Genomic DNA, 18,193 nt, shown 5'->3' on the forward strand with positions numbered 1-18,193 from the left:
TGGGTGCACGCGTGCGTGGGTTGTACCTTAGCCTAGTGGTGGCAGGGTGTGTCTCTGCTCTGGCTGGTGTTAAAACGACATCACGTTTCCAGAGAGGTGTCCCTCGCTCTGACGTCAAGACGAGAAGACTAGAAGGTAAATAAATAAACAATCTGGAGTAGGGTTTTCTCTCTCTGTTGCACCTCATTTCAGGCCTTATAAATCAGGGCTCCACCTGCATATAGAGTGTTCGCAGGCCCCCCGACACACTGGCATGCAGCTCATTAGAGCCCACAGCCAGACCCTTTGCTACCTCGCAAGGTGTGTGTGGGGGTGGAGTGTGTGTGCTCAGTGTGTAAAGCCTGGTCGGGAGCGCCCCTGCAATTCCACCGCACCCCCCTCCCTCTACACCCCTCGCCTCAGCCGAAGCTGTTCCCCATCTGTTCATAAAACATGTACAATACCCGTGTTTGAGCTCCCAACAGGCGCTGGGACAAGTGCACTCTGACTTGAACCTGCGCAAGACATTGGCTCTTTTCGCTTTTTTTTAAAGGGGATAATTTCGCCTCTATGCCTGGTTAGTTTTCAGTGACTGTTTTCACACATAAAATAAAGGGTCTGGACTACATCATTTCGGACTGCTTAACGTTTAAACGGCGGCGGCAGTAGATCTTGTTCGAATCACTGTTTTACTATGTTGTCCACTGCAGAGGGGGAAGAGAAGAAAGTACTGAGGTATTCTCTGTGAGCTCAGTGTAGAGGACAGAGTATATCAAAGGAACTCTGATTCAAGATGACATTGAGTACGGCTAGCTAATCGCTTAAAACATGGACAACAAAAATAGTCCAATCAGAGCAGTCGAGCTAATCAACTCAACATCCAGTAAAGCGCTGAAGAACAAGACTGTGCGTGGAAAGCAAACCTCTCGCACAATCAGTATCTTAACGCACTGTCACAATCAGGCCAATGCATTTGCATGCGAGGCAACCACAGGTTGTTCTTGATGTTAAAGACCTGAGGTGTTACATGCTACATGTGCGTAGGTGCTGTCTCATTATATTTTGCGCTAAAAGGCTTTGTTATTTCCAAACAAGCAAGTTAGTAGTGGACTAATCTAACACTCTCACTCCCCACGGGCTCACCACAACGCAATAGTGTGAGGCACAGCTGCAACTTTGGGGCACACTTATGTTTAGTTAGCGCACAGCGCTCACCAGAACCGTGTGCGAACATGAACCACCTTTCTCACCTCGGACCAGACCCGCTATTTCCATATTTACTCACAAAACACCACACCTTCCCTTCACCGACACCACACCTTCTGCACTTGCTCACTCCCCGACCAAGAAGGCTATTCAGAGTTTACGAGCAACAGAATCTTGCAAGCCTGTAAATGTTCCATTGGAAAGTTGGCTATCTTTTTTTTTTTAACCGTGACAATAGAATTCAACTGGGAAGGTGAGACCATAATGTAAGTTTGTTTATTTTTGGGGGGCGAAAACGTAAATATCCTACAACCAACTCAAACGGACAAAACGTAAATATGTTACTAGTAAAACCATGATATTGGGTTGCAATATAAAATAACCTGAGAGGTAGAAGTTGAGGTGAGAGGAGGCTGATTATGAGCCAGTAATGAGAAGCCCTAGCCAGGCCTGTCTCGTCTCGGCCCCCAGAGGATCTGCCCAGCGACCAACAGAGTATCAGTTCCACCAGAATACTCCACCAGGAGAAATTAGATCTTCTATAGAGCTTTGTGGAGGAACAGAGCTGTGAGATTTTCCTCCTTCCAGGCTCTTCTGAGGGCATAGGTTAGCAGACAGACACCTGGGACGTGTTCATTAGGGCAGGCAACGGAAAGTGTTTTAAAGCGTTTCACAATTGTAAATGAAAATGTGCGTTTCATATTGGACAAGTCTATGTAGTCCCTCCCTGTTTCAGTCTGTTTTCTTCCATTTGGTGCCAAATTAACACTACCTTGGAGCCTTCAGACACTCTCCACACTCTCACTCTCTATAAACTGTCATAGTCTTATTTGCCACCAGCGAGAGCCATTGTCCCACCAAGACCAAGCTACTACCACTACATTGATCTTGTTTTCATTTGTGTTCTTGTCTAGTGTCACTAGGCCTTTGTCAGTGTATTATTCACTCAGTGCCCTTTGGTTGTTCTCATTTTGCAATAGTTTATGCTCACTCATAATATGCCCAATATGTTTACATTTTAGTGAGAACGTTGATATTGGACATGTATCCTGTAATATCTGTTGAGCCCCCCCTCAGAAATCTTGATTTTAGTGGCTGAACTTCTCAGTCTTGTGTTCTTAGCAGCAATCATGGCGCAGCAGTTTTGAAGTATGTGTGGTGTGCTCTTCATCTAGAGCAGAGAGGTTGATTTTTCTCCAGCAGTAAATAAATAAAATGGTGGCAGCTCGCGATCAACTCCCTGGTTTCTTCCCTTAATTTCTGCCCCACAATGAGCCCCTCTTCTTTCCTCTCCTCCTATTTTCCTCCGTCTCCTCTCATCTGTCTAAGGGGTAACCTGAAACTGCTCCCTCGTTCCCGGGGCGGCCCAGGGGTTACAAAGGGTGATCAATATGTGCCAAAGAAAGTCTTTAGACAAGTGAGAGAAGCCGCAGTTTTCGACCTTCCCCTCCTCCTCCCTCCTTTCCCCCTTTCCTCTCGCTGCTCGGAGGAGCAACAAGGTTAGGGGCCCTTGGCAGATAATGTTCTGTCTACTGACAGATATGGACACACATGCGTGCACGTGCAACCACACACACACAAAGTGTTGAGAAAATCCAAAATGTCCCTTATATAGGACAAATAGTAAATGTAACCCTCTTTGGATCCAACGGTTGAGAGATTTGAAACTTTCTGGTATTATCTGACCATTGTAATTCAGGCAACATGATGGTGACTAAAGAAATAAAACTCACACACACACACACACATACTTGAGAAGATAGAGGCTCATCTCTGTGTGTGCTGGCTTTTAAAACAGGTCCACCTCTGACCTATGTGTTCTTCAACAGGTGGTGGATGAGATGGGAAACGTCAAGTTCTGCCTGGACGAAGGCTCGGAGGCCGGCGGGAGCTGGCTCAAGTACGTACGCACCGCCCCCTCCTTCGAGGAGCAGAACCTGGCGGCATGTCACCTCAGTGGAGACCAGGTGAGTGGCGCCTCCCTCCTTCTATAGGCTGCCAGGGTTTAGTGGTTGGGCAGTGTGGCACCTTCCTCCTCCTATCAGCTGCCAGGGTTTAGTGGTTGGGGGAGGAGTTTAGAAGCAGCTGACACATGGTGGAGTGGCTATTGTCTTTCTTCCTACCTACCCAGTGGGAAGAACAGTGGACTATGAGTCCGTGTGTGTGCTTGTCATTGTTAGTGTGTGTGTGTGTCTGTGTGTGTGTTCGTCTAAGTAAGTGTGTGTGCATGATGAGTAAAATAATGGCTCTATTGTGTGTCCAAGGCTGGTACGTGAGTGCCTTGCTGAGGAAGTGACTCATGTTAAGAGGTAGAACAATAACACACTGACACTCCTGCGTCTCGTAATCACTCTGGGTCCTTCTCTGGAAGCCAGCCACACTCTCTGCCCGTCCAAAAATGAAACCTGGAAATGGAACACTCCTGGAGGAATGCCCACACTCTACCACTCACTTGGTCATAAAACCCAACTGAGCCTAACCCCAATGCCTGTGTGTCGCTTACGTCTCTTGCCAGTCACACACTCTCTCCTTAAAGATGCTCTAGTGTATGCAACTATCAACATACAAATAACCTAAAATGTCAATGATACAGTATATCTGTGCAAGTCGGAGGAAGGATTTTTTTAAAGGAATAAATTGGCTTGTTTTCCACAAGTGCCTTGTCTAGTTTCATGCACGTACAGTGTATACAAACCAATCAATAATGATTTCCTGTTTTACAATTGGTTCTCGTTGTCCAAGCTTGTCCACCCCGTCCCTGTCTCTGTCCCCTGTACTGGTGTGTCCATTCTGACGGTGACATATGAGACATCATTGGGCCCTGGAGTGAACAGGGGCCTTCCAGAATAGCTGGGTACACTATAGGCTCTTATCCTGGTCAAATGTTCGCATCAATGTCCCCTGCTACTGCAAAAACAGTCTGAAAAGCCACCCTATTCCCTATTTAGTGCATAGGGCTCTGGTCACAAGTAGTGCACTATATAGTGAATAGGGGGTCTTTTTAGACTGAGCCAGAATCAGAGAACAAACGGGTCCGGTGCTTAAATCCATATCTGGGGGTTGGGCATGTCCCAGATCCAATGGTTCGTTTTGGACCTAGGATTATTTTTTAGTTGTTTGTACTTAGTGGGCTGCTTTGCTTTTGTTTGCGAGGCGTTGTTTTGTCTAGTGGCTCACGGGCACAACCTTATCATTTATTTACAAACACCACACACATACACAATGCAAAAATGCATAATTTATCAAACTTTGTACTTTGCTGCTTTTTTTATCAGCATGCACAATGCATGAGTTTATGGAAATATGCTCACGACAGGCAAATTCAAATACTTCGGTAACATTTTAAAACACAAACAGATCATTTATTTACCCATTTACTCGTATGTCATTAATGTTGTAGTGTATCAGAAAATACATTTACATTTACATTTTAGTCATTTAGCAGACGCTCTTATCTTAGTGAGTGCATACATTTTTTTTTTTTTTTCATACTGGTCCCCCGTGGGAAACGAACCCACAACCCTGGTGTTGCAAACGCCATGCTCTACCAACTTAGCTACATGGGACTATAATACATGGATAATCATGCATATTTAAACAATTAGGGCAGTACCGCGTTTTGATATTATTTCATAAATTTCAGTGCATGTCCAAATAATTCACTTTCTTTCATGGAATGAGATAAATGCTTTAATGGTCATCAATATTGACCTAAGTGTCAATGAATAAGTGTCCATTTCCCTGTTCAATTAATTGATTGTGAAATGATGTGTGTGTGTGTGTGTGTGTGTGTGTGTGTGTGTGTGTGTGTGTGTGTGTGTGTGTGTGTGTGTGTGTGTGTGTGTGTGTGTGTGTGTGTGTGTGTGTGCGTGTGCATGTGCATGTGCGTGTGTTTGTGTGAGTGCATGTCTGTCTAGTAGTAAGGATGAAGCTGCACAGATAGGGAGGGGGCTTCCTTCCTCAATAGGCCCTGCCATTCAGAGAGCCCATTGACCTCTGAACCCCTCAGCCCTCATTTCTCAAGATGCTCTTAAGCAGTTTGTCATAACAACATCAAGTACGCACTGAGTCCTGCCAGCTCCTTCTGCTCGTTACGCCAAGGAGAGCACGCACACACACACACACACACACACACACACACACACACACACACACACACACACTCAATTTATTCTAAATCAATATGCATGTTCCTAACCTGAAGGTTAAGCAAATGAAGGAAGCCAGTTAGGCAGTTAGCGTGTGTGTGTGTGTGTGTGTGTGTGTGTGTGTGTGTGTGTGTGTGTGTGTGTGTGTGTGTGTGTGTGTGTGTGTGTGTGTGTGTGTGTGTGTGTGTGTGTGTGTGTGTGTGTGTGTGTGTGTGTGTGTGTGTGTGTGTGTGTTGGAAAGAGGGACATAGCCGAAGCTTGTTTAGGAGCATCCCAGTCCTAAAAGGGTTTCCATCTACGAAATGCAAGGTCACAGAATTACAGGAGGCCCGTTTCCCCATAGCCAAAAGCCTGTCCTCAGACACAGAGTGGTGTTCTGTCTCGGATGGTAAACGTAGGCTACACAGCTCGCTGAAGAGCGGAAGCATCAAGCATGTCCACCCTCTTGTCACACGGTCCTTGTCTTTTGTGTCTCAAGAGGACAAGCCCCCCCTACACCCCATGTTGTTTGATCTCCCCTTTCTCCCTGCTTTGATCACACACTCCCTTGTGATAAATAGGCCGTTGTGTGTGTGTGTGCATGTGTGCGTGTGCTTGAGGGGGACAGTGGGGGATTATTCTGGACCCTAGTGGCATTGATGGATGATGTATCTGTCCCCTGGACACTCGAAAGAAATTGGGAGAGGTCAAGATTTGTCTGAGAGCTGTCAGGGCAGTACTGTCAAGAGAGACAGCTCATATCACAATATATCACACAGACTGCTACAAAAAGACTATACCCATGACATGGCTCATATCACAATATATCACACAGACTGCTACAAAAAGACTATACCCATGACATGGCTCATATCACAATATATCACACAGACTGCTACAAAAAGACTATACCCATGACATGGCTCATATCACAATATATCACACAGACTGCTACAAAAAGACTATACCCATGACATGGCTCATATCACAATATATCACACAGACTGCTACAAAAAGACTATACCCATGACATGGCTCATATCACAATATATCACACAGACTGCTACAAAAAGACTATACCCATGACATGGCTCAGCTGCATAATTCTAAAACCTATTTTGAGTTGTTCATGTAAAACTTTACTGTCGGTGCATTCATATGTTGTAAAATAGCTACGATATTTTGTGGGTATTGTTGTAGCAACAACCTGACGACTATGACAGTATTTGTATGTCGACTAACCAGAACCGGCTGCCGTTCAATGTTTTCCGTGTATGAGTTAAGAAGAATCAAATAAACTACATTTTGTATTTACACACGTTATTAACTACGATTTTATTTTACATTAATATATGTCTCTATTCTTTCAATATATTTTTTCACCCACATTTTCGGTTGTAAAATGCTGATTAAGAGAGAGCATTTTTCAATTTGTCAGAAAGAATAATACATTGTCAGAGGACTAAGAGGGTTAAATCTATTGAGGAAAATGCATTTGGTGTACGGTTTAAAAGTGTACACAATATAGGCTAATAGTATAGCCTACTTTTAAAAAATATAGGCCTATAAAATAATTGTTAAATATTGTTTCCAAAACAGTTATCATCGGCCTATTTAATAGTAATACCTTGTCACTATATTTTATTGCAGGCAATTGCGAGTTTATATAGGGCTCACGCGTTGCAATTACATAAATCGTTTATTCAATGTAGCAAGCAAGCAGGTTGCATTTATGATAACAAAGTCGGTTGATACCAATTATTCTGAACGTATCCAAATGTTTCATGCCTTTGTTTACGTCTTTGGCACAAATAAGTGTACTCTTGCACAAACTGTGAAAAGCATCTGGTGAAAGATAACAAGTAAAAACAGGTGTAGAGACTTGTGTTTAAAGCCTGAAATAAAAACACATTGCTCAGCGTTGTTTCGAAAGCCTTTAAAACACCTACCGGCTTTTTATCGCCCACGTGTGTGTTTTTAAAAGTATTTGACCGCTAGATACATTATTTTCATTAATAATAGATTAATCTACTGGTGAGAGCGGAGACGGAGCTGTGGGGAGGGGTCTCCTCGTCAGATCAGGCAATCCTTTGGTTTGAGATAAGAACGGGAGGAGGAGTGGCCTTCGGATAACTCCGGGCGCTCCGAGGGGGCAATAGGGAATCACTAGCCTAATGAGAGAGAGCTCACCTCATCATCAAAGACGCACTCACACAGACTAGAGAGTGGCGGCTTCAGCTCCAACCAGGGAAGACACACCGCAGCCTGCTTGCCTGCCTCCTCTCTCTCCCTGGCCCTGCCTGCCGCCCCAGCCCCGGCCTGACGGCCTCTCTCCTGTAATGATACTATGGGTTGTGTTGCCAACTCCACCGGGACACAACTGCTGTTACAACTGGAAGCTCTAAGAACCGCGGCGCAACTTTCCCAACTCTACCACCTCACGGAGAACAGCAAGGTCAGAGATAAACATGTCCGTCGCATAATTGCCAGTGTGTTAATAAATAATAATAATAATAATAATAATAGTAATAATAATAGCCTGTAATAATAACAATAATAATAATGATAATAACAATAATAATAATAATAATAATAATAATAATAATTACGATAATAATATGGCTTCTCTTCTCAGTGATTAGGTATATTTGGCCTAGCCTCTAAGCACATTTCCGCACTGTCATAACATAGCATAGGGCCGATAAAAGTATTGGATGAAGTTACTACAGTTTTACTATTCTGTGTGGATGTGTGTTTTACCTCTCGTACTGTTTTGCTGTGTAAAGGCCTGCATGATAATTAATTGTTGTTTAAGTTGGCGGTGAGCGCCCCCATGCGTTCGCACAAAACACATTGTGACTGGTCTTGAGTTAATTTCAGTGTATTTGAACTGTATATTGTTCATTTCTTTGTGATTGTATATAACTGTGGGCCTACATGTTTGCTCATAATTCAGCCATTGGCTATTCAATTCAACATGATCCTAGGCCTATTTTGCAGTTATCGTGTAATTATGTTGCTCTTTCGATTTAACAAGCAAAAACACACATTTATTGCAATCTCTATGTTTCAGTCCCTCAAATTAAATCAGATGTCGGCCTACATGTTGTAGACATGTTTGTATTATTTGAATTGCGCACGGATATGCATGCAAGTTGTTCTGTAGATGAATGCACTGCAGGTATTTCATATTTGATGTGGCATTTCTTTTCATTGTCTGCGTCCCTTCCAAAATAATTATAGCCTACGAGACACGGTCCTTTTATTTCAATCGTCTGGAGTTGTAGGCCTACTTGCCTACTTGAACTATATTTTTGTTTACACCCCAAATTATGATTGTTCTTGGCTCATTGAATTCAACATATTCTAGCTAAAAATTTTGGCCGTGGAGTCAGCCTGAATTCTAATAACAATGGGTTTGAATGTGGAGTTTTAAAACCCAAAAGAAGAGCGTCATTGGACAGCCTAATTATTGTGGCAAATGAACAATGTTTATTGCCTCCTATAATTTGTTATCAAATATATATCAATAATAATCTTTCGATTTTAGAAACAATAATAATGAATGTGCATCGATGAATAGGCCTATCACTATCACATGTTTATATGATAAACAATGGGTGTAAAGTAGACACAAAAACGAAATCGTATTTATAAATGTATTTATATGCCAAGCAAGTCAAATATTAAATAAACAAAATTGGGCTGTAAGGATAATTGTCAAATAGCCCTTTTTGGTTAGGCCTACTTTTATAGGCCTAATACAAATTATTATTTTTATTGTTGTTTCCATTGATAACAATAATAACAGCAACGATATTGACAGATTAAGGTATTAATAAGCCTAATAAATCGACGGCAATTAAGATGTATTTATTTATTCATGACAAGCAGACTATAGCTTTTTTGTTGACTATACTGTCCCTAACCGCCTTCTCACCCTCCCTTTTCTCTTCAACAGATTTATTATAAAGCTATTAGGGATATTGAAGTAGGGGAGGAGCTACTGGTGTATATGAAGGACGGACTTTTCCCGGAGGGATCGATGGCACCGAACCTAGAAGGTAAGATTAATGCGCATCATTAGCGCATATTTTAAACAAACTCCAAACGAACATCCTGCGCGGCTTTGTTGGCCAATGCAGCGGTAACCCTGCTATAGAGTTCAGAAACAAACACCCATCTTTCACATATGCTAAAGATGCTGCTTTTGGATTTAACCTTAATGACAAATTCGTTGTAAATTTAGCCCCCAATAATCTTTTAATAATGATTTTAGATACAGATTTCATTGGCCAAATATATTTCCCCCTAAGAACCTCTTTCTATGGATTTATTGAGGAAGATCCAAAACGTCATAATAATTTTTTAGACAAAATTCACACGGGATGTGTGTCCCCTTCAGAGAGTAGTATTTTATCAATTTTTCTGAGAGAGATTTTTGTCTTCTCATGAAAAGAGATCTGATGTCTAGCCCATACACCCGATCAACGACGAACTCAATTCTCATCCATCCTCGACAATTGCTTTAGTCTAGTCCAGGGTTTCCCAAACTCGGTCATGGGGCCCACCCTGGGTGCACGTTTTGGTTTTTGCCCTAGCACTACACAGCTGATTCAAATAACCAACTCATCATCAAGATTTGATTATTTTAATCAGCTGTGTAGTGCTAGGGTAAAAACCAAAACGTGCACCCAGGGTAGGCCCCAGGACCGAGTTTGGGAAACCCTGACTCTAGACTAGTGGGTCCTTTATCACTTTCCAAAATGACTTAGGCATAGGCCTACAAGTGACAGTGGATACTATAAAATGGAGGGATGTAGAAAAGATTACAAAGGCCTGAAGACAATTGCAAATAAAATGATGTTATGTAGGCTATTTCTTGAAATATAAATAATGTTTGTAGGGAAGGATTTGACAAGTAGGCCTATTACGTTTGTAGGGAAGGATTTGACGTAGGCCTGGCCCTACTTACCTTGCGTTAGAATGAATATAAGATAGGCCTATAACCTATTAGATAGGCTATACTGTAGCCTATTATTGGAATTAATAGGTTTTGTGATGGGGATAAAAGCGTTTTATTAGCCTCAAGTCAAAAAGTGACAGAATGGTTAGGTAAAACACGACGTTAGTGGTCAATGAGATTTGATGCTGGGTCATTTTACAAGAACTGAAATCCAATGACTTTGTTTTTGAGAAATCTGTATAATTTCAGAACATTTTGATCAAGGTGAGGTAAGGCATAGTTCAGTTGGACGTTTGAACATCTTGGTCTTTTTGCACTAAAATGGGGTTATGCTTTAACTTGTCATGGTCTATAAAAACTGTGTAGACAGTACAAGGTATTCGTGAGCCATAGATTTTCTAACACACACAAAATGTTTTCTCTGAAAGATTTGAAAGCCTTACTCAGATCTCTTTGCCAAAAGAACAGGAGGGGGGGGGGGGTGAAAGGATAGGAAAGGGACGTGCGCGAGATATTTTAAAAGAGAGAAAGAGAAAAAGAAAGAGACTGACATATTACGAGAGTTTGTGAAAGATAGAAAATGGACGAGAGGCAGAATGAAAGAGCAAATTAGTGACAAAGGGAAAGGTAGACTGTGTGTGTGAGTGCACAAGAGAAAAGAAGGGGAGAGGAATAGATTGGCGCTGCACCACTCTTCGGCTGGTTTATAGGAGCTGGAATTTGGAGTGGGGCTTGAGGAGTCCCCTGAGACCTCACCCATGCTCCCAGATTAGTCGCTAAACTGCACATAATTGTGTTCCTCTACATCTCCCAGAAAGCTATTAGTCTCCCATTTGTGAGCGCTTTCACCGTCCTCCCTCCGCAACATTCCTCCTCTCTCTTCCGGAGTGTTACTGATGGAACACAGATAATGGCGCCAAATTATTATTCGGCCTTAAACACCGCACACGCTTCCTACCTGGCATTGTAGGCCTCGAGTCTAATGTCATCTAGCGGTGAAGCCGATGGCTAGGTGCGGTTCTTTCCGAGTCCTCCTCGCGTTTCAATTCCTACTTGAAGTGTTGTTTGATTTGACAAAGCCTCGGTGTAATAAAACAAGTAATAAAGCCTCAATAAGCGCTTTATAAGCCTGTTCATGGAAACATGTCGCAGCCTTCAAAGGTGACACATCCAAATAGCTTTGCACTGAGGTGTTTTTAGGTTGGAATGGAACATTTAACACAGTAAAACGCTCACTCCGTTATGAGTTATGTGGCTATGGTGGCAGCTATGCATGCATAGTGTTTTGAGTTTGAAGTAATGGAGGACTGTGACCAAGAGGGTCATTTGTTCAAATCCATGTTTAGACAAAGTGCTGTTTCTACACTTCTGCCCTTTTAATGGCTCTGGACATAGCCAGCTGAATAAATGGTGGCATACAGTAGAAACCAGGTGAGCCATGCGCTGTAAGTCATTTTGAATCAACTTGTCTGCTTAGCTTTTTCGATGATTAATAGTTACAGTGGGGTGTGTTAAGGGGATCTCCGGTGCCCTCATGCAGTGCCCACTCGGGTCATGGCAGAGCGGGCATCTTGGGTTGATTGGCATTCTAAAACCTCCACAGGGTGGGTGACAACCTAACCTAACCCCGCATGGCTCATTCTTCTTGGACAACGTCCACCATCTACTCTGCCTTCTCCCTCCCCCTCTCTCCAACTTGGCCTGAGTTGTTGAACTTGGCATCCAAGTCAGGAACCCACCATTGAAACCCCCTGCCTCCCAAGTTTTATTGGTTTGACCTTGGTTGGGAAAAGTATTACAAAGGCTATCATGCTGGAAAAGAATGACAAATGTGTAGGCTATTGTTTCCTTTGCTCGCTATAAAGCCAAAGAACAGCCGCTACTACTGGACTTAAAGTAATCAACTATGAGTTAATTAAGGTGTAAAGCCCTCTAGCCCAGGCTACATTTGACTTTTAATAGATTTTTCCTTTTACATCAACGCCATTTGGAGAGTGGTTGTTTTAAGCGTTTTAACATGCACTTGATTAGCTTGGACAGGAGAGTGAGGGGGTATAGGCTACACTCAGATTTCTTTTTATCCAAGTTTGAATGCTAGACATTTCTGGATGCTCTTGCCTTGTTTATAGTTGTACTGCACAGACTTGTACCTTTACAGCTGATCTAACCTGTACTCACAAGTGTGTGTTGTTGTCTTTGTCCAGAAGACACATTTCCGATAAAACAGTTGTGACAAATAAAGTTGTATTGTTTTGTAGACGAACAGATGTACCGCTGCGAGGATTGTGATGAGCTGTTCACCTCGGCCCTGGAGCTGCGGCGGCACCAGAAGTACTCGTGCGCCAGCGCCGGCTCCCTGTTCGATACGCTCAGCAACGAGGACTTCAAGCAGGAGCGCGACGACAGCGACCACGAGCCCATCCACGAGTGCAAGGATTGCGAGAAGATCTTCCCCAACGAGTACAGGTGCAGCACATATGCACACACACAGTGGTACTATCACCTCTACACTAATGACCATCATCATTATCCTAAATGACTGTGTTTGTGTGTGTCTGTGGTCCCTGTCCAGTCTGGGCCAGCACATGATCGTGCACACAGAGGAGCGGGAGTACAAGTGTGACCAGTGTCCCAAAGCCTTCAACTGGAAGTCCAACCTCATCCGCCACCAGATGTCCCACGACAGCGGAAAGCGCTTCGAGTGTGAAAACTGCGATAAGGTACAGCACACCCGGCACGTAAGTTGTGCACACAAACACAGGCTCTTCTCCTTCGCTACCTTGGTGAATGCTGACACTAGCTACAGTAGCGACTTGAATGAGGAGAAAATCCATGCTGTATGTATGTAGAAAATGTGATTGTAATCATGTGATGTCATGATTAAGTTGACAACCATAAACGCAACTTAGTACCAACTTAATCATGTCGGTTTATGTTAGATGACTTGACAATGTAGTTTCAGTTTATTCAGCTTATTGGTTGACTGGCCATCAAGTTAGTTGTTTGTGAATGTCACCACCATCACAATGCTAAAAGGCCATTCATGGGAAGCTGGCATAGACTGAGATAGATTGTCAGGTTTTGTGTTGTCTATGATGGCAGTAAAAGCCATTTTACGCAGTAGTATTTATTACAGTGATCGGATGATTGTGATCGCTGGCCATAACTGCTTTATATCTGTGTGTATGCATATGTGTGTGTGTGTGTGTCAATGTAAACATGCCGGCCACCCCCCCTACCCGTAGGTGTTTACGGACCCCAGCAACCTGCAGCGCCACATCCGCTCACAGCACGTAGGGGCGCGCGCTCACACCTGCCCAGAGTGTGGCAAGACCTTCGCCACCTCCTCGGGCCTCAAGCAGCACAAGCACATTCACAGCAGTGTCAAGCCCTTCATCTGTAAGTCTGAGTCTCCACCGCCCCCGCCGCCGCCACGGCCTAGCCAACCCACATCTAGTTCTACCTCCTCCCCGTGTCCAAAGGCCTCATCCTCCTCTTCCTCCTCCCTCCGTCTCTCTCCAACCCCAGGCAGGGCCAGTGACAGTAGCAGACACAATCCCATAGGTCAGAGACAATTCCATGACCCCATCCCTTCTTCAGCCGCCATTTTGTTTTGCGTTTTTCCCACCTTTTTAAAATTGTTTTTGTTATCCTCGTCCTTCCCCCTCTCCGTGCCTCTCACTCTCCTTCTCTTTTTGTTGTATGGGTCACACTTTATTTTGATAGTCCAGCTTAGAATTGGATAGAGGGTGCACTTGCAATGGTACAGATAGGAGGTGGGCCCTCTTTTCAACTCTATGGTCCCTCTGCAGCTTATATGTTACTGAAAGTAGTTTATTAATAATTTGTTGAGCATCTTTAGGGGGACTTTCAAAAAAGTGTTACTTTGTGTGTTCCTTTCGGGTTTCTTTCCTTCTTTCCCCTGTGTGTGTGTTTTTTCCCTCTGAGGGTGATAGAAAACGAATTTCCGACGGCACGGGCAGATTTGATATGATAAAAGTAGATCCACAGTATCTGCTTCAGCTCCCCATTGGACGATGCTGGAAGCCTTCTTCTCTCACTCAACTTTCTGCTTTGCATTTCTGTTTGTACTCATGTGCACGTATGCGTGTATATGCCTATATACATGTATACGGACAGTATGTATTCAAGCAACATTTCATAGAACATAGTGTGAAAATAATCAGCTTAACCGTATATTGCCCACTGTGGATATATGGTAGGTGTGTTGCCAGCCATAGTGATTCAATGGCCAATAAGTATGAAGATGAAAAATGTTGTCACTGGATTTCACCAAAAGCATGTACGATTTCTGATTTGTATAGATATACAGCCTTTAGACAAAATGAAGGCACGATGTGCATGTATATTTCTCTAAGTAGCCTAATGTTGCATCTGTGTAGGCTGTTGACGTGGTACTCTGAGTTAGTGACAGTGTTTAAATGGGCTTAACCAGGCCCATGTGGGCTGTGTGTCTCCCCAGGCGAGGTGTGCCACAAGTCCTACACGCAGTTCTCCAACCTGTGCCGCCACAAGCGCATGCATGCCGACTGCCGCACCCAGATCAAGTGCAAGGACTGTGGCCAGATGTTCAGCACTACCTCCTCCCTCAACAAGCACCGGCGCTTCTGTGAGGGCAAGAACCATTACGGCCCTGTTGGGGGCCTTTTCGCTCCCGGCATTCCCATGAGCAGCAGCCCCATTCTGGCCAAGTCCAAGTCCCACCACCACCCCCACCACCACCCAGGCCTCAACCACTCGGGCCTGGCCTTCCCCGACTACTTCCCCTCCCGGCCACACCCTCACCCTCATGCCGGCCTTCCCTTCTCCCCTGGGCCGCATGGCTTTCCCTCGCTCTCCCACGGCTTCCCGGGCCTCTTCCCCCCCTCGCTCTACCCCCGGCCGCCCTTACTGCCCCCCAGCCCACTGCTGAAGAGCCCCCTGGGCAACAACAGTAACAACGGTGGGATTCAGGAGGGCAAGCTGCCCCGCAGCCCCCTGGACGGGCCTCCACTGTCTCTGGTCAGCTCCATTAACAACAGCAATGGAGGCAGTAGTCTCCTCAGCAGCCAGGAGAGGGAGGACAAGGATAGGCTGGCGTACGGCGAGGCCAAGGCCAAGGCCAAGATGTCGGAGGTGTCGGACGGCAGTGACCTGGAGGACGTCAACACCACCAGCGGCACCGACCTGGACACCACCACCGGCACCGCCTCGGGTTCAGACTTAGACAGCGACGCAGAGAGCGAGCGGGAACAACGGGAGCGGAGCAGCGGCGCCAAGAGGAGGAAGGCGGCAGGCGCTGGAGGGGCGAGGGGGACGGAGAGGGCGGGTCTGGAAGGGCGGCCGGACGATGTGAGTAGCGGCTCGGTGTCGGCGGTGTCCAGCTCGGGCAACCTGGCCTGCGAGCGGCCCTCCTTCCTCTCGGCCGCATCCCAGCACTCTTTCTTCCCGCCTCCGGAGGAGCAGGCGCTGCCCCCCACAGGTGGCGCTGCTGCCACCGACTCCATCAAGGCCATCGCCTCCATCGCAGAGAAGTACTTTGGCCCTGGCCTTATGGGCCTGCAGGAGAAGAAGATGGGCTCGTTGCCCTACCATTCCATGTTCCCCTTCCAGTTCTTACCCAACTTCCCTCACTCCCTCTACCCCTTCGCCGAGCGGACCGGCACCCTCAACCCTGGCATGTTCTTCAAGGCTGAGCCCAAGTCGCCTCGTGAGCAGCATCCGACACCCCACAAAATGGCCGCCCAGGGCACCGGAGAGTCATCGCCCTTCGACCTCACCACCAAGCCCAAGGAGGCCAAGCCGGCCCCACCGGCCCCCGCCAAGCCGACCCCACCCAGCGGTAGCAGCAACGCCCCCCTCATTCTCCCCGGGGGTGAGGAGCAGCCACTGGACCTGAGCATCGGCAGCCGCCGACGGGACGGACACAACGGGATGGTGGCCCCCGAGCAGCCGCCCAGCCGCAAGAACCACCGCAAGGAGGAGCACCCCGGCAGCCACCCGCACTCCCACGCCCAGCACCCCCAGGGCCACTCCCTCCTCCAGCCCCCGCTGCCCCAGCACCAGCAGCCCCTGGCTCAGCCGCCCCAGCAGCAGCCCTCCCTGCACTACGCCAAGCCCTCACCCTTCTTCATGGACCCAATATACAGGTATTTCAGCCCCGAGTAGACCAGAGGCCTCACCAGACACTGTATGATAACCAACTCAAGTTGAAACTCACGTTAGAACCTATATTCAATATAATATATATCTCAAAATCTGTATGTCAGTGTTCAGACTTAACCTTTCCCCTCATGAGATAAGAGGAAAGGACTAGGTTGCAATATCCACACTAGCAAACCACTAAGAATGCAGTCCCAGCGCATTGCTTCACTAAGTGGTATGCTAACGTAGCTATTGGTCAAGGTTGTAGGTTCAATGCGTACAGGGATCACATACATTGAAAATGTATGAACTCACTGTAGTGTAAGTCCCTTTGGATAAAAGTGTCTAGTAAGTATTATAGTTATAATAAATGAAATTATAATACATTATATGGGCAGGTATAGTGTGAAGTAGTGCAACCTTTCCAGTTGACCTCTGACCTTCGTACGTAACCCTTGTCCTTGCTGTCCAGCAGGGTGGAAAAGAGGAAGCTACTGGACCCTGTGGGAGCTCTGAAGGAGAAGTACCTGAGGCCCAGCCCGCTGCTCTTTCATCCACAGGTACACGGAACACACACACACACACACACACACACACACACACACACACACACACACACACACACACACACACACACACACACACACACACACACACACACACACAGTAAGTCCCCACTGCTGCAAGGCAGACAGACAGACGGGTAGCAGGTAGCCTAGAAAGGCGAGCCAGCAACTGGAGGTTTGCCAGTTCAAATCCCGGGTCTGACGGTAAAAATCTGTCGGGAAATGAGCTGGCAACCGGAGGTTTTCTGGTATCAAATCCTAGATGCCATTGCCTGCCGTTGTGCCCTTGAGCAAGACACTTAACCCCCACAACAACTGCTCCACAGGAGTCCAGTGTTGAAGCATCCTGCTCCAACCTCTCCAACCTGTATATTTATGTGTCTTTCGGAGGGGTTGGGTTAAAGAAGAAGTCAGATTTCGGTTGGACCTTACAATTGACGAATAAAGTAATCTTAATATTCATCTGACTGACTGACTGCATCTGACTGATTAAACATAGATGTGCTCATCAATGACATTGAATAGACGGGTAGAGACAGATTGGGAAAACAGGTCACCAAGTTGAATTGTCAGGCAGATTTTTAGAATCGATATCTGATTTTGTCCCAACATGTTGCTCTATGAGAATTCCCACAAACCCACTCCTGAAACCCTTCTGTCCTGCGCAACGTTCCCACAACGGTCCCGAAACGCCACTGTTATTTCTCAGGGGCTCTGTACGATTTCTTCCTTTGTTTACGATGTGGCGCCTCGGAATTCCACCGCCTCCCACCTTGTTGCACAGAAGACAAAAAGTCTGCTATCGCGTCGCCCCTTTGATAATCAAACCACATTGTTTGGCTTGTCCCCGAACCCTTCCAACCCTTCCCACCTACCAAACAACCTCCCAGCGACGATAACAAGAATGATACGTATTAATAATAAGAATAATAAGCTTTTGAATCGAGCCCTATCTCACCCCATGCAGCTATCCCACGATTCAGCCTCTTGCTAATGCTAAACTTAGTTGTGGCATTGTTTCTTTGGGCCTCTGAGCACACGGGGAGCTAATAACTTCCTCCTGGCTAGTTTCTTCTCCCTGGCTGCCTAGATAATAGCAGTGTGTCCATCAAGGACATCCTGTGTTTGTGTCCAGGAGAATGGGGGCTGTTGTTGGGAACTTGTTTTATCTGACCTGGGAATCTGCTTGGTCCTCTATCAATTGT

At 45.7% G+C, this 18,193-nt stretch overlaps 1 protein-coding gene across 4 annotated transcripts in view; it reads left to right on the forward strand.

Moving 5' to 3' along the window:
• The window catches only part of prdm16 (PR domain containing 16), a 205,551-nt gene that overhangs the window by 173,066 nt on the left and 14,292 nt on the right, over window positions 1-18,193 (forward strand). For 2 of the 4 annotated variants that reach the window (XM_041846075.2, XM_041846077.2), the window contains exons 4-10: window positions 3,015-3,152; window positions 9,274-9,376; window positions 12,537-12,744; window positions 12,851-12,998; window positions 13,524-13,677; window positions 14,762-16,427; window positions 16,895-16,982. In XM_041846075.2, the coding sequence (XP_041702009.2) occupies window positions 3,015-3,152; window positions 9,274-9,376; window positions 12,537-12,744; window positions 12,851-12,998; window positions 13,524-13,677; window positions 14,762-16,427; window positions 16,895-16,982 (2,505 nt within the window). Of the gene's footprint in view, window positions 1-3,014; window positions 3,153-7,428; window positions 7,768-9,273; window positions 9,377-12,536; window positions 12,745-12,850; window positions 13,017-13,523; window positions 13,678-14,734; window positions 16,428-16,894; window positions 16,983-18,193 lie in introns of those variants that run through there. The other 2 variants (XM_041846074.2, XM_041846076.2) reach the window with 2 other exon arrangements.

This window comes from Coregonus clupeaformis, chromosome 24 (assembly GCF_020615455.1).
Source record: "Coregonus clupeaformis isolate EN_2021a chromosome 24, ASM2061545v1, whole genome shotgun sequence".
Classification (NCBI taxonomy): domain Eukaryota; kingdom Metazoa; phylum Chordata; class Actinopteri; order Salmoniformes; family Salmonidae; genus Coregonus; species Coregonus clupeaformis.